Raw genomic sequence first — 17,386 nt, forward strand, 5'->3', positions numbered from 1 at the left:
ATCTCCTAAAATTCAGAGTGAACAATGGTCACATGACTGAAATTTCACAATGCATCCCTGCAATATGAGATACTGGGATAAAGGTCACATTTGGAAAAGCACAAAGGAGTGAATATCCAAAAGTGACCATATGACATTCTGCTAAATCTCACTCTAATATAATTATATTTCCATTAATGTTACATTGTTCCTGAAGAGAATAATAAATCTGGATTGCTTCTTTATTATATTAACATGGATGATACAGACAGCTCTAAGAAACCCCTTCTGCTTATTGTATTGATGTTAAATTTTTTTCTATTATTTACTAATTATAAACTTATAGACCCAAATTTTAAAGTGGACCTACAAGTTGCATTTCACCTAAAAATAAAAGTGTAGTGTGTAATATTCATTCAACAAATATTCCCTGAGTTCTACTATAGAAGTTACTCATTCTTTTACTTGAAACTTAGTTTGCTTCTTAAGTATTTTCATGGACCATTGGGGGGAAATCCTATTTTATTTTATTTTTTTTAATTACAATATACTTGACACACAATGTCACATCAATTTCAGATGTACAACATAGTGATTCCTGTTGGTATTTTGATAGGGATTGCATTAAATCTGTAGATTGCTTTGGGTAGTATGGACACATTAACAATATTTGTTCTTCCCATCCACGAGCATGGAATGTCTTTCCATTTGCTTGTGTCCTCTTCAATGTCTTTCATCAGTTTTATAGTCTTCAGAGTACAGGTCTTTCACCCCCTTGATTAAGTTTATTCTTAGGTAATTTATTATTTCTGGCGCAACTTTCTTTTCTTATCTGGATGCTGTGGCTAGGACTTCCAGTGCATACATAAAATAAAAATGGAGTGAGTGGATGGATACCCTTGTCTGATTCCTGAGCTTAAAGAAAAACTGTTTTCCGCCATTGAGTATGACGTTAGCTGTGAGTTTTTCATATATGGCCTAGAACATCCTATCTTAAGATCTGTAAAAATTAAACATTATGAGGAAAAATTAAATTTTTTTCACAGGATCTCAAAGTATACCTAGTCATGAAAAATCACACGTACACACACTACAGTACAAGAGAAAACAGCAAGGAACCCAAAATCCAGAAGTTAGTAAGTTATACTTGTAACCAGTAAGGTAGATCCTAGAGTCGAAGGGACCTCCCTTACCCTGTTGTTCTCTCAGTAAATATTAGCACGCTGCTCCTCTAGGAGCTTGAGGCACATCAAAGAACAAGATCCTGGTCTTTGAAGATTTTAGATTCTACTAGGTAAAAAATAATAAATACCAACACGCAAATTGTATATTAATAAGAGAGTGAGTGCTGTAGGAAAAGCAAAAAGAAGCAAAAGGTGAGGAGCCACAGACTGGTGGAGCAGGGACCTATGTAACCTCACAGAGGGTGGGCCAGGTAGCTGAGCAGAGACCCAAAGCAGCCGAAGAGCCTCCAGGTTTTCTGGAGAAAGTTCCTCAAAAACAGCCCTAAGGAGAGGTGCAGGCTCCTTTAAGAAGCAACTAGGAGGCCTGTGAACAGAGAAAAGAAGCCTGGAGGGAAAAGAGCCAGGGGGGAAATGATGGGAAATGAGGTCAGACAGGAAATGGAGGAGGGACAGACATACAAGGCCTTGTAACCCTAGAAAAGACGGGCTTTTTACTCTGGAAAAAATGGGGAGCCGTTGGAGACTTGCACACCGACAGACATGATCTCAATTTTAGGATTGCTCTGCCCTTGTGTCTTAGGCAGTTCCTTAACCCTGCTGAGCTACAGTTTCTTCATCGTAAAATGAGCATAACGTTTCCAAACTGGCAGTATTATATTTTAAATTACATTTTGCACTGTAAACCACCTCACATATAAGGACTAAATAACTTACAGCCATCATTACTAAAATAAAAGGCCTCCAGGCCACAAAGTGCTCAAGGCAAAGGCCCTGAATTCATCCATCTTTGAACACAAAGTTGAGAGACTGGGGCCATCATGACAGCTCAGCTGACAACTTCTTCAGGGGAGACACTTGCCTCTCAACTTGGGGAGGTGACCCACCCAGTAAACAAGAACACAGTGAAGGGCCGTCTATACAACCACCAAATTTTAAAATCCTAAACCCAGACATTATGGAGCAGGGACTACTGTCATGGAGCCTGGGGGAAATGCTTCATCACTCATGAGTCAGACAGTCATTGAATGTCTTCTCTCAGCCATGCAGTGTTTTAGGGGCAGAAGGCACGGGGATGAGAAAATACATGGTAGATAAACACATAAAGGAAAAGAGAGGCCCCTGCTCTCACAGAGTTCTCTGTCCAGCAAGGGAAGGGGCTTGCAAACAATACAATGTAACAACTACCCGTAGAGCTGTGTGCTCACAGTGGAGGAAAACAGGGCTGAGTCAGTGTCGGGGATCAGGCTGCATTTCACGGAGGTGGTAAACTCTTGAAGGCTTATAATTGCAGAGCTGGATCTGAGGCTCTAAACTTGGTCATGCTTCCCTCTATAGCTCACCCTCCCTGTTTTGGATAACTCAAAATATCAGTCATTGCTAAGCATCAAAATAAAATTCTAGTTTTCAAAATGGTGCAAAACTTTTATACACGCTACAATGTAAATGGTTCTTTCTGAATATTCTGATGTTGTCAGAAGAGAAGGGTGCCTTGCTTTTGTGGTGGCCTACACATAACATATCTATTGGCTGCAAATTCGGCACCCAAACATTGCCAGTCAAAAAAAAAAAAAAATGGAGAGGAGAGGAGAGTGGAGGAGGATGTGTAGACACTACCCTTGGAGAGAGTATCCAAAGGTAATGATGCCGAAACAGCACGTAGAGAAACTGCCAGTTGTCTGGTGTCGTGGGGGAATGGGATGGAAAGGCTACAATGAGGTCAGGTTGAACGAGCTGAACTATCTGAATTTCCCTCCCCTGGCCCCCAGAGATGTCCTACTTGCAATCTGTGTTGAAAAATTGACTTTGACATTAAATGCAGAGGAAAAGAGAGTGGAAGAGAATAGGCCAAATTTTAATAGGATCTGCCTCATAGTATTAAAATTATAAACAAATAATTCTCATTCTTTATGATTTCATTTAAAATTCAAAGTTTTAGCGGCACCTGGGTGGCTCAGTCGGTTAAGCTTAGTCCAGCTTCAGCTCAGGACATGATCTTACAGTTCTTGAGTTCAAGCCCCGCATCAGGTTCTTTGCCAACTCTTCAAGCCCTTCAAGAGTCTAGCACCTCCGTGAAATGCAGCCTGCTCCCCGACACAGCTCAGAGCCTGGAGCCTGCTTTGGACTCTGCGTCTCTCCCTCTCTCTCTGCCCCTTCCCTGCTTGTGCTCTGTCCCTCTCTCAAAAATAAATGAACATTAAAAAAATTTTAATAAAAAAATAAAATTCAAAGTTTCAACAGTGAGCATGTATTAAATTACTATTGTAATGAGCGAAGGACACGTTTAAAAAAGTATTTGAAAAGAAACACATCTAGAATAAAATATATATTTTCTGGAGTATTTTTCTAGGTTCCTTTTTAGTACCTTAAAAACGCAGTACATCTTGTTGATGACTTACCAGCACCTACCTCAGAACAGGAAAAGGGCCCTGGCCAAGGACAGAGTGAAATGAAATCACACTACTACAGCAGGGCCCAGGCGGCTATTCTAAACTCTAACTGGATTAAAGGAATTGTCTTCGGACTAGCACATGACGAAAATGGAATCTCTAATTTTAGGACGACATTTAATGTGTTGGAAAATGATCCTGGGGAAAGGTAACTGAAACACAGCAGCCTCAGAAGGAAGGAATGCTTGGAAAATAAATTATACTTCATACAGAACGTAATAAATTAGTTATCACTGCCATTAACAGTGGCCATTTTAATGTGTGGTCCCCATAGCATAATGGAATACAATTATAATATGCTTCATTTAAACTCCCAAAATAAAAATATATTGTGAATTTCCAGCCCTTGTACTTTTACTGTAATAATTACATTATAATAATGGTTTCCTTTAAGCTCTGGAACTTGGGAAGATTTTTTTTCTTTACTCTCATTTTTTTTCTATTTTTCAAATATTCTTTCAAAAGCATATAATATTTTTGTGATAGAAAAACATCTTTAAATTCCTTATGGAATTTTATTTTTTTAATGTTTATTTACTTTTTGAGAGACAGAGAGGCAAAGCACAAGCAGGGGAGGGGCAGAGAGAGAAGAAGACACAGAATCTGAAGAAGGCTCCAGGCTCTAAGCTGTTAGCACAGAGTCTGACATGGGGCTTGAACTCCCAAACTATGAGATCATGACCTGAGCTGAAAACGGACCTTTAATTGACTGAGCTACCGGGGCACCCCACGTTACAGAATTTTTTTTTTCCATAATATTTTATTGTCAAATTGTTTTCCATACAACACCCAGTGCTCTTCCCCTTAAGTGCCCTCCACCATCACCACCACCTCTTTTCCCCCCTCAGAATTTTAAAAGTAATACAAATCATTTATAATTTCATGCCCAGTATGGCTAATTTTATTTTTATATATTCTGTTCTCATTGGGTTTCTTTTTATGTATCATTATACATAGTTATAATCAACATGAACATTTAGTTTCATATTTTAATTTTACTGAACATTTAAAAATACATACTTTCATATTATAAAATACTACTCACAGTTATTTTTTTTGTAGCTGTGTAGTACATCATCATGGTCAAATACTGTAATTTACCATAATTTACAGTTTCCTACTTTGGGACATTGAAATCTCTTTAACTATTTCTCTGCAATGGACAATAATGCTTTCAACATTATTATATTAAGCTATCTTTATTTTCTTTTTTGAAATTATTTTCCAAAGAAAATTTCTCTGGTATAAAATTATCAGATGGCTAACTATAAAGTTCTGTTCCAAAGTACATGCTCATGAGCAATGTCAAACTACACCATATTCACCTCAATATTGTTAAAATTAGTCTTTTTTTTTTTTTTTGCTAATTAAGTTGGTGTAATTCCATACATTCACATAGCTTGAATTTATATTTATTTCATTTCTAGTTAGGTTGAATAGTTTTCTGTCATTTTGTGATAATAGTGGTCTGTCCTGACAGACTTATTTATACATTTGCATTTTTAATTTTGATCCATTCAAATAAGCTCTTTATGCATTATAAATATTAAGCCTTTTTATATGTTTCCATTGTTTTCCTAATCAAGCATTTTTCTTTGCGTTGTAATTTAGTTATTTCAGGTAGTAACATTTTCTATCTTCATGATCAAAGCTGTCAGTTCTGTCCTTTATAATTTCTTCTACTGACCCAAACATCAGGACATTATCATTCCTCTATAGACAAATGTTTTCTGCTACGATTTGACGATTTGACTTTATTTTGATTGATGAACACATAAGCCTGTTGTGTGTAAAAACAGTGGTGACTCCTTTCAAAGAGAATGATGCCTAGGCCAGGCCTGAAAGAGTGGGGTTTCAGACGGCTGAGCAACAGGGGCAAGAACTGAAAACTGAGGCCTGTAAGCTGGACAAAAAGGTGAAATCTTGTTCCTATGTCACCAATTTGTCAAGGGATGTTTTAAAAATTGTTTTCTGTTTTCTGTGATGCAACCGTTTCCTCTTCTTGTGAAGCACCTGTATTGTTTCACATTGTTCCCTTGCAAAATATGCTAGTGGTGTTGGGGGAAACATGGAGAATTAGTCCAGATTACTCCAAACTCGGGTCTGGCTGACAGAAACCGTGGAATGTCGTCATTTTTGGACCTGGATCCCAGCCCTCAGTTTCCTCATTATATCGATCCTGAGGATGTTCTGGGTATTAAGGGCTTTTATTTTTTTAATACTCCCCAGCTGATTCTAATGTTCAGGCAAGGTAGAAAACCACTGTAATCATTTCATTAAGAAATGTAGAAAGAAATCTAATCTGTAAGAGGAGATGACCAAGAGAAAGAACTTGAAACTACTTCTCCTTTTTTCATAACTACCTGTATTTTGATGGCAGAATTTCATAGTAGGGACAGAAAAACTGTCTTGGGATATCGCAGAAGTTTCTAGAATGTCCTTTACCTCATCTCTCTTCATCATCTAAGATTCACATGGTCTTCTCCAAACACTGTGAAATGGATTTTCCAAAATCTAAGGGAACAACGTATTTGAAAGCAAATGTTGAATACTGCTAATTAATAGGAAACAGGAGAGGGTTGAGAGAGATAAAGGGTTGTATATTAAAGTTCTTTTCTCTCTAGGCACAGATCTTGCACTGCGTCAGGCTCACCATACCTGGCAGGATTGCCCACAGGAAGTGGGACTCCCAGGGAGCAGCTCACTCTATTGGCATCTTGCTTTCTGTGATTAGGTTTTGTGCAGACTGCTGCTCACATGAGCTTATGTCCTCATAACCCACGTCTCCCAGAATGCCAGGGAAGAGGGCCAGATGTGTGATTGGAGAGCAGAGAGCCAGCCTGACTTGAAAATATAGCCCCACCTAGGTGCCTTAAAATTCACTGAACATTTTAAGCCTCTAGGAATCAGGTGAAAGACACTTAATGTGCTTTAACCTCACTGGAAAGAAAATGGACATCTCAAGATAGGAAGCAGAAAGACAGCATTTCCCCCATTTTGTGGCTTTGAAATAAGGAGAAAAAATTCCTACCTCAGCCCTTGCTTCAATTCGTGCCAGCAAAGATTTATTTCCTATTCATTTGCTCAGACTAAACCTACAAAAAGTATTTCTTTAACTTATGCCTTGAACAATCAAGTTATTAGTGGTATAATAATATTCCACGGTAATATTCCACGGTGCATTTGGATATGATGCAGATGGTGACTGACTCCCATCTTCTGCCCCACCTGCTCCTAAACAGGACGGATACACTAAAGCTCTTAGTGGGGTACAGGACTGGGACAAGGCGGAGCAGCATTAGGCTGGAAGGAAACTGTCTCATAATCATTTGGGATGTTCCCAGTTTCATTTACAGTCAGTGTGAACATTAGAGTTTCATTATCTTTACATCTGTGCCTATTGTAACAGTACACGCCTGCTGATAAAGTTTTCCACTAACCTCACAATTAAAGGACCAGGTATCTTATGCTAATTGTTCTGGACATACATCATTGTGTTATGGTTGGCTAGATGGTATTTTCAAGTAGATAAGTACAGGCATTGCGGATCTGCCTTCCTTGTAACCTCTCCAGTGTTCCCCAGCTTTCTGAGATGTAATATGGGACCATGTTAGAAGTGCCTCTAACTAGACTTCAGATGAGAGAAAGCAGTCACATGCTTCTTTATTGAAGGGCAGCATACAATACTTTTGTGAATTCTGTCCTGAGGATCCTGATTAAGTGCGTTGTTTCATATTTCTTTAAGGGAGCTAAAGCATCTGGGCATCTTTGAGATCTGGGCATCTCAAAGGGTTCCATAATGGCACCAGTGACCAGCCAGTCTATATGTGACCTATTTCTGGGTCTCTGGGGCGTGCACTGGCTCGGCACATGGCCATGGAAATCACACTCCTCTGAATATGATTCTCTCTCTCTCAGTGTTATGCGATCACTTCATCTGGGACCATGAGAGCCAAGTGCATACAGCCACGTGGATGAAAATGTAAGGCAAGAGAAGGGAGTCCAGATGACAACAAGACACATGAAAGACAAATCTGGAAGGAGTCAGAAATGAGACTCAGGGTTAGGAAATTTTTAATTAATAGTGCAGATCCAAAACCCAACTGCCTTGTTTAAATTCTGGTTGTCACTCACTCTTCATTTGTCCATCGGTAAGCTTCTCAGCTTTCTGTGCCTCGCTTTCACAATCTGCAAGATGGGGCATAATTATAATAAGATAAATATTATATTGAATATATACTTATATTTCATTTTAATATTATGTTAAATATAACATAATTTTGTTATATTTGTGGTATTTGGTGCAATTCAGTAAATTTCCTGGCACATAATTAGATTTCCCTAAAAAGCACTTATTACACTTATCATCATCATCATTATTGTCCTTGAGGGGAGATTTGTAAACCATGAAGAAAGGTTTGCCCCACTGTGTTAGTTTCTCAGGGACGCCATTACAAATCACCACACACTGGGTGGCTTGAAACAACAAAAATTTCTTCTCTCCCGGTTCAAAAAATCAGGGCAGTACTAGGGTTATTTCCTTCTGGAAAGAGGGAGAAGCCATCCGATGCCTCTCTCAGCTTCATGGTTGCCCAGAAGTCTTGGTGTTCTTTGATCCAGTCTCCGCTTCCATCTTTTCTTTGTTCCTGTATCTTCTCCTTTTCTATCTTATAAGGACACTTGCATTGAATTAGGGCCCACCCTAACGCAGTATGACCTCTTCTTGAACTCTACCTTAATCACATCTGCAAAGGCCCTTATTCTAAATTAGGCCCTATTCCAGTGTTCCAAGTGCGTATGAATTTTAGGGCAATACTGTTCAGCCTGCTACACCAGCTAAAAGCAGGTTCGGATCAAACCGGGGCAGAAACTGCAAACAGTTCCTGCAAGAATGTCATCTAACCTTGGGCCTGTCGTGCACTGAAAGGGCTGTGTTGTGTAGGTGGTCAGTCAAGCGAAAGGGGCCAGCTACCCTCAAGCTCGCCACTGAGTCAGAAGCAAGTGTCAGACTGAGTCAGTGCTCTCATTTAAATCGTCATGAGCCGGGGCGCCTGGGTGGCTCAGTCTGTTGAGCGTCTGACTTCGGCTCAGGTCATGATCTCACGGTTCATGAGTTTAAGCCCCGCATTGGACTTGCAGCTATCAGCTCGGAGTCCACTTTGGATCCTCGGTCCCCCTCTCTTGAGCTCTCCCCCACTCACGTTCACTCTCTCGCTCGCTCACTCTTTCTCTCTCTCAAAAATAAATAAAGCATGTTTTAAAAATAATTTAAAAAATAACCTGTGGTAAACTCTTCTGGAGAGAAGTTGAGAACCTACCCACCAGGATGTGCTACCCCAGCGAGGCTTGCGATGACCCCTTTCCCCTGCTCTCTCCTGGCGTGTTGCGCCACTCCTGAACCCACTACGGGCCCCGGGACCCATTCTGACACTGGGTAGTGCAATGTAAAGGGCAAGGGCTTCACCGACTCTGGAACTGGATTTTAATAACATGTTCTGCAATTCGCTCTCCCCACTGACCACCTCTGTGGCCTCAGGTGAGATACTTACCTCTCTGAGCCTCGATTTTGGCTTCTAAAAACCAAGCATAATACCACCACTAACGGGGGAGTTGCTGTAAGTAAGAAAAGTAATAGTTGCAGAAGCTTCACCTAAGTGCCTGGCATAAATGTCAATGAGTGGTTGCTATTATTTTCATTATTGTGAAGCGGTAGCTCTGTCTTACCCTCTTACTAGGCTTGAGGGCAGGAAGGCCAGAAGGGCCCTGAAGAAGAGTTGCAAAGACCCATTTACATCTCTTTCCAGGGGCGCCTGGGTGGCTCAGTCAGTTGAGCCTCCAACTTCAGCTCAGGTCATGATCTCACGGTTCGTGGGTTCGAGCACGGCATCGGGCTCTGTGCTGACAGCTCAGAGCCTGGAGCCTGTCTCCAGATTCTGTGTCTCCCTCTCTCTCTGACCCTACCCTGCTTGTGCTGTCTCTCTCTGTCTCTCAAAAATAAATAAAAAACAGAAAAAATAAATTTACATTTCTTTCCATACCACTACGTCTGCTCTCAGCACACAATAAACTGAGTAACTGCACAGTAAATAGTTTAAATGATGCACCAGCTGCAGTCCAAATATAAGCACTGCTTCAGTGAATGGACTTCTAATAGCCTTTTAGGATTTCAAACCCAACCAAGACAACTCATGGCAAATTCTCTTTATGACTTAGCAAATGAACACTGGGCAGAGCAAAGGCAGTGTTAGTCCTTTAGTGTATCGTAACATTTAAAGAGGCTGAAATAGTATTTGGAGGCTACATAACTCATCTCTCATGAGTGTATTTTTATTACTTTATTTACTTTACTACCAAGGTAATATATGTTCATTGTAGAAATTTCGGAAAATATAGCTAAGTAGGGACCTGGGGTGTTCAGTCAGTTATGTGTCCAACTCCTGATTTCAGCTCAGGTCATGATCTCATGGCTTGTGACTTCAAGCCCCACATTAGGCTCCACGCTAACAGTGCAGAGCCTGTTTGGGATTCTCTCTCTCTCTCTCTCTCTCTCTCTCTCTCTTTCTCTCTCTCTTTCTCTCTCTCTCTCTCTCTCTCTCTCTCTCTCTGCCCCTCCCCCACTCATGCTCATGCACTCTGTCTCTCTGTCTGTCTGTCTGTCTCTCTCTCTATATATATATATATATAGAGAGAGAGAGAGAGAGAGCCAAGCAAAAAGAATAAAATCATTCTTTTTTTTTAAATGTTTTATTTATTTTTGATACAGAGAGAGAGGCAGAGCATGAGAGGGGGAGGGGCAGAGAGAAGGAGATACAGAACCGGAAGCAGGCTCCAGGCTCTGAGCTAGCCATCAGCACAGAGCCCGACGCGGGGCTGGAACCCACAAACCTGAGATCTGACCTGAGCCGAAGTCGGAGGTTTAACCGACTGAGCCACCCAGGCGCCCCTAAAATCATTCTTAATCCCAGATAGATATATAGATTTTTTAGAGACACCTGGGTGGCTTAGTCATTTAAGCATCTGACTTCTGCTTAGGTCATGATCTCGCAGTTCATGGGTTCGAGCCCCACACTGGGCTCCATGCTGACAACTTGAGCCTGGAACCTGCTTCGGATTCTGTGTCTCCCTCTCTCTCTCTCTGCCCCTCCTCTGCTAGTTTATGCTCTCGCTCTCTCTCTCTCTCTCTCAAAATTAAATATTAAAAAAGTATTTTTAAGATATATTAAGATATATAGATTTTTTAAATAATAAATTGTGACATTATCCCAGTCCTTAGTCTTCAACATCATTTTTAACAGTTTCCTTCCTAATATTCCATTATATAAACATACCAATATTTATTTAATCCATCCCCAATTCCAGAAATGTTAACTTGTAATCAATATCTTGGTGCTGAAAACAAAGCTTCAATGGTAGGCATTTATTCCTTATTAATTTTATCAATTTTTATTAATTTGGCATTTATTATAACCCTTCTCTCTTTTCCAAATTTTGCAATTAACCCAAAAGTTAATTTGTTCAGTTTATTAGGAACTGATTTTATTGTCCAATCTGCAAATCTCTCAGCTTTGGCTGTACTATCTTAAGCGCACCCCCTTCTGAACTGCCTGTTTCCAGCAACCTATACGTTGTCAGTATTCTTGGAGTGGCTGCTTACGCACTTGTTAAGGGCACAAGGCTAATGGGGTCAATGACATGGGCTTCAAGCTCTCTATTTGCAGGCCAGTTAGTTAAGTATCCAAAGACTGGATCCCTAACTCCAAACAGCTGTTATCTGAATACTAGCAGTTAGTTTCTAAAGAACCGGGCAAAAGAACATGGCTGGATCAACACAGATCCACCACCACTACTGGAAAGACAGTGTGTCAACACCTTCGTCTTTCCTGTGGAAAACAGCTCAGAAAGCTATTCATGTCAAATCACATAAAATTAATGAGGTCGTAGAAAAAGGAGGAGGAATAATATTGGAAAAGACAATTGGCTGACCTTATGCATATCTCGACTTATTAGCTTAGTCTGTGAGTTGCCCACTATTCCTGTGTGACACAAATTCAGCAAACATGTTGTAAATTGCTGGTGGTGGTATTATTTAACTGATAATCTTCTCTTGCAGCCGACACAGCACTTGGCACTGATGACGTATATGATGAAAAGGGATGCCAGTGTGATGTATCAGTAGAAGACCTCACCCCACCGCTTAAAACTGTCATTCGAGCTATCAGGTTGGTGGAAAACCCTTGATAAAATGAGTCAGAGACCTACCTCTGATTATTTGAATAACTATATTTCTAAGTGCTTTTCCTGCAGGTAAACCTCCTAACACAATTAGTTTCTCTGTTCCTATTCATTCACATACCAGTTAAATTCTGAAATATATTTTCTTAATACGAAATTCTACTGTGCTCAACACAAAGTGCGTTATAAAACATCGGCAGGATTTGAAACGCCAGGCATGCCAGAGAGATTCCATGAGAAATGGCTTGCCATGAGAATCTGTGGCTTTCACGACATTTAGTGTATAGATCCAGTTGGATTTTTAAAATTATTTTTAGGACTTGATGCTCCAATCCATGTTCTGTATCTTGTGTCAAAGAAAATCCCCACTAGGTTATTTCAAAACAGGTTGAGTCTAATAAAGAGGAAACCTGAAGTACTTGGCAGTGACTTGCTCCTATCCTGCTGAAACACAATGGTAAACACTGACCTTTTGTTTTTTAAGGTTTTATTTAAATATCAGTTAGTCACCATACAGTGTAATATTAGTTTCAGGTGTACAGTATAGTGAGTCAACACTTCCATAAGCCCCTGGTGCTTATCACAGCCAAGGGCCCTCCTAAATCCCCATCACCTAGTTAGCCAATCCGCCCACTCCTCTCCCCACGGGTAACCATCAGTTCATTCTCAATAGTTAAGAGTCTGTTTCTTGGCTTGCCACTCTTTGTTTTTCCTTTGCTCGTTTGTTTTGTCTCTTAAATTCCACAAATGAGTGAAATCATATAGTATTTGTCTTTTTCTCATTGACATATTATTTTGCTTTGCATATTATTCTCCTGCTCCATCCATCTCATTGCAAATTGCAAGATTTCATTTTTATGACCGAATAATATTCCATTTTATATATATACCACATCTTATTTTTTTTCTCCAGATATGGGTTAGGTTTGGAGTCAAGGCCATATGAGGCTATTGCCTTGTATCCTGCAGTTTTGCGTTCTCTTTATAAGGTTAGGATTAGGGGTTAGGAGTAAGGTTAGGGTTCGAGTTAGAGTTAGGTTTAGGGTTAGGAATAGTGTTAGTTTTTAGGGGTTATGGGTAGGGTTAGGGTTCAGGTTAGAGTTAGGTTTAGGGTTCGAGTACGTGCTTGGTAGCCTGCAGTTCAGAGACCTCCAGAGAATGAAACCCCACACTTCTGTGGTGAGAATACACATGGCAGCCATCCACTGAGCTGAGGCAAGGAAGGGACTTGGGGCTCTAAATACTCTTTACATAGATATTAAGTTTAAACACTAATCTTATCATGCTTTCTCTCACAATGGCAAAAGCGAAAAGAGTACCCAAAGTAACTTACATTTATATTTCCAGGATCCACTCCTTCCAAAATTCAGCTTCTGGACTAAATAAACTGCCGCATGCTCAGCCTGCCTAATTTAATCCCTTTGGGAGAATTTTAATCTGTCAGGGTGACTCTATTGCAAAGAAATCCTTCTGGTCTTTTGGCTCTCTCTGCCTCTTACCAAAGAGCCAAAAGAAAACTTAAAATATCCAACCCAACTTAGCTGTTCAGATACTTAGTCTAATTTCAGAGATCAGCATGTCTGATTATTTACTGCTATTTTTAGTTGGTCATTTAGTATCATTAGACATTGCTTTACTTGATGTTTTGGAATCACTGGGAAAGCAGAAATGAGTTATAAAAGATTTTGGTAAATGTTTGTGAAGGCAAAGAAAATCATGGCTGATGAAAATGTGTACCCCCAGAAGATAACTAAATCTTATCTGTAATGGCGCCCACCCCAAAAAGTGAAGTAAAACCCGGTTACTTCTTAACAGAACCCTCAAGCCACAAACCCTATAAGTGGGGGACCAACCTTTTATGTGCCCTCGAGCACCCCAGATTATGCCTCGCGTCCTGTCATAATTGATCCTTGTTGACACTCCCTGTCTTCCTCAATGAATCCCAGTTTGGACAATTACGTGATCACACTACTCCAGGGGAACCTAGAAGACTTAGGTAATGTTTAAGACCAGAAAACCGAAGGATATGTAGTAAAATGATGCCTGAAGCCTTCAGTTAAAGGGACAGAAAGGACCTGAACAGCATTGACCAATACAGTGGCCAGTGGCCACGTGAGGCTAATTAAATTTGAATTAAAATTAAATAATATTTAAAATTCAGCCCATCAGTGGCACTATCCACTTTTAAAGTGCCCAAGAGCCACAAGTGGTTGCTATACTGGGCACCAAAGGTATGGTACATCATCATTGCAGAAAGTTCTACTGGGCCTTGCTGGTGAGGAAGTCACCTTGAAATTCTCTACATTCACTCATTATTTCCCTCAAAGACCTGTGAAGGTGGAGCAGTTCACCCACAGACTAGCGTGACTTGCAACAAGTACTATAAAATCTTATCTAATGGGAACAGATTAGGTTTCCTAAAAGTCATACTTAACCCAATTTGTTCATTTCCCAAGGCCTTCCGCAGCTTTCTGCTTTTGCCTCACACCCTATAAAAAGAATTGTGAGCTGAATAAAAGAAAATGAAAAAGGTTTATTCTGCTAGCTAAGCACTTTAGTGGCAGCTTAAGACTTACTTTTATGCCATCCTCTTGAAACTTGCCTGAGTTTTGTAAAGTCCTTTGCAGAATTCCCTTGCATTTCAGAATTCTTTCTTGGCTCTCATGTTTAACAGGACTTTATTATTTATATGTATCTCCTTTTTGTGAATTTCTGAAGCTTTCTGCTTGCTACTTTGTGACACTCAAGGGGGATGTTTTTTCTTCCCCATATCCTGATTCTGCTTAGTGGGTTTTTAAAAAATCATTTCCAAGTTCCCCTTAAAATTCATGGATTCTCTGAAAACGTAATAGCTATATCCAAGAGTTAATAACTTAATTGGAAATCTTTGACTTATAATAATACTTACTTTCTAAAAATACATGATTAAAAAACCAACCCATATAATCAGCAGTTCTGAAAAGGAGTTTGTTGATGTAAATCCCTAAGCGCTATGCAAAAGTGTCCTTTTCTTGAATTCAGCTAAATAAATAAACTGAATAACAGTTGACTGGAATGTCTTTTGCCAGAACATACCCATTTCTTACAGCTCACCTAAAGTACTATTTTATGTGTATGCTGCTGATTGCAAGCGTGAACCATCTCTAAAACAGCAACTGTGTTTTGGCATTTTCCTTATTATTCATTGGTTGTTTGATTATTTGAGTAGCTGAATGCACCTTTTGTCCTTCAGTTTGCTTTTACAATAATAAGAGTTTTTCCTAAGAGCCAAATTATATTTTTAATATTTTTTAAATGTTTATTCATTTTTGAGAGAGAGAGTTAGAGCACGAGCAAGGGAGGGGCATAGAGAGAGAGGGAGACACAGAATCCGAAGCCAGCTCCAGGCTCCATGCTGTCAGCATAAAGCCCTATGATGGGCTCAAATTCACAAGCTGTGAGATCATGACCTGAGCCAAAGTTGGACACCCAACCGTCTGAGCCACCCAGGTGCCCCCCTAAGAGCCAAATTAAAATTAAGCTGTAGAAAAGAAAATATGTGTTCCCTCACAAGGACAATGACATGGAAAACAATACTACTGCATCCACAAAATAGGAGTCCTTGTTTGGGTTATTAATACTTACTAAGCATCTGCCATTTTCTAATTTCTGGTTGTTTTTGAGAGGAAAGATTCTCTGATATGACTAGAGCCACTGTCTTAACTTGTCTGGATTATATTACCCAAATGCACTTTGAGACTTTTTTTCAATGAATGACATCAATGTCTGGTCTTAGACGTTTCCAAAATATGTCTTAAAAGTGAAAACAATAGTTTTATGTCATTCCTCCAGGATTATCACAGATTATTCTCAAAATATTATTTAGTGGGAGTGCACAAAGTTGCCAGAGATGGGCTTAAAGATTATACTTACTTTTAACAAAAGTTCTGTATCTCGTCAATGACTTTTCTAATCTTGTCAATGATTTAATGCAAACAATGTTAAGTCTCTTTTCATTCACTCATAGAAATTCCTTTCTAAATAGAAAAATGACTTTGGCAGGGAAATAAGCAGATTGACAGGCAAACTGATAAACTCTTGAACATTCTACACACTCACTTTTCATTATATCGTGCTACATTCATCTGCTAGGGCCGCCACAAAAAATATCATGGACTGGGTGGCTTGAACAGCAGAAATTTATTTTCTCACAGTACTGGAGGCTAGAAATCCAAGATCAAGATGTCAGCAAGGTTGTTTCCTCTGAGGGCTCTCTGGCTTGGAGACAGCACCTTCGCACTGTGGCCTCACCTGGTCTTTCCTCTGTGCCCCCACACACCCAAGACCAAATCTCCTCCTATACTGCACCAGGCAAGGTGGATTCAGCCCTACCCTCATGGCCTCATTTCAACTCAATCACTTCTTTTAAAGCCCTGTCTTCAAATACAGTTACAATAATACAGGTACTAGAGTCTAGGGCTTTAACATATGAAATTTGGGGGTTCAGCCATAACACATGGCAAGATACCAGTTTTCCTAGCACTGTTTAAAAAATATTTTCTCAGGAACAATATCAAAAATTTCAGATTAAAAGTGGACCCATAAATTACCTAGATATGTTTCCTCACAATATCAAACATCTGGATATATGGGAATATCGGAAGAGGCTGACTGTTACCTTTCAAGCTTGTACTTGGCATTGTGTAAAACTATATGAGTGTGAATCTTGTGTAATATTTCACTCAAAAACGTACATATGCCCATTAATTCAAAATAATAAGTAAATAAAATTAAATAATACATAATAAATAATAAATAAATTTTAAAAGTTATATCCAATACAAGTCTGTATTTATGAAAGGGTTCCAGAATAATAACTTTTATGATAATTTTTTAATTTGAGGATAGTTGACACACAATGCTACATTATTTTTAGGGTACAGTGTAGTGACTCAGCTTCTCTATATGTTATGCTGTGCTCACCCCAACTGTAGCTGCCACCTGTCACCATACAAAGCTATATAGTATTATTGACTATATTCCCTATATTCCCTATATTCCCTATAGTATTATTGACTATATTCCTTTATTCGTGTGACTTATTCATTCCATAACTGGAAGCCTGTATCTCCCACTCCTCTTCACTCTTTTGGCCCAGCCTTCCACCCCACCAACCTCTGGCAACCATCAATTTATTCTGTTTTTGTAGGTCTGATTCTGCTTTTTATTTGTTTATTCATTCACTTTGTTTTTTAGATTCCATATAGGAGTAAGATCACATAGTAACTGTCTTTCTCAGTCTGACTTATTTCACTTAGACCCATACCGCCTAGGTTCATTTATGTCACAAATAGCAAAATATCATCCCTTGTATGGCTGCATGATATTCCACAATATATTTTGCACATCTTCTTTATCCATTCATCTATGGATGGACACCTGAGCCATTTCCATATCTTGGCTCTTGTGAATAATGCTACAGTAAACACAGCAGTGCGTGTGTCTCTTCAGATTAGTGTTTTGTTTTCTTTGGGCAAATACCCAGTAGTAAGATGGCCGGACCAT

At 39.5% G+C, this 17,386-nt stretch overlaps 1 protein-coding gene across 1 annotated transcript in view; it reads left to right on the forward strand.

Moving 5' to 3' along the window:
- Nucleotides 1–17,386, forward strand: part of KCNQ5 (potassium voltage-gated channel subfamily Q member 5) — a 512,482-nt gene that overhangs the window by 474,861 nt on the left and 20,235 nt on the right. Inside the window, exon 12 of the mRNA XM_029943186.1 lies at nt 11,721–11,829. Coding sequence (XP_029799046.1) covers nt 11,721–11,829 — 109 coding nt within the window. The remainder of the gene's footprint in view (nt 1–11,720; nt 11,830–17,386) is intronic.

Source organism: Suricata suricatta, chromosome 7 (genome assembly GCF_006229205.1).
Source record: "Suricata suricatta isolate VVHF042 chromosome 7, meerkat_22Aug2017_6uvM2_HiC, whole genome shotgun sequence".
In the NCBI taxonomy this organism is placed as follows: domain Eukaryota; kingdom Metazoa; phylum Chordata; class Mammalia; order Carnivora; family Herpestidae; genus Suricata; species Suricata suricatta.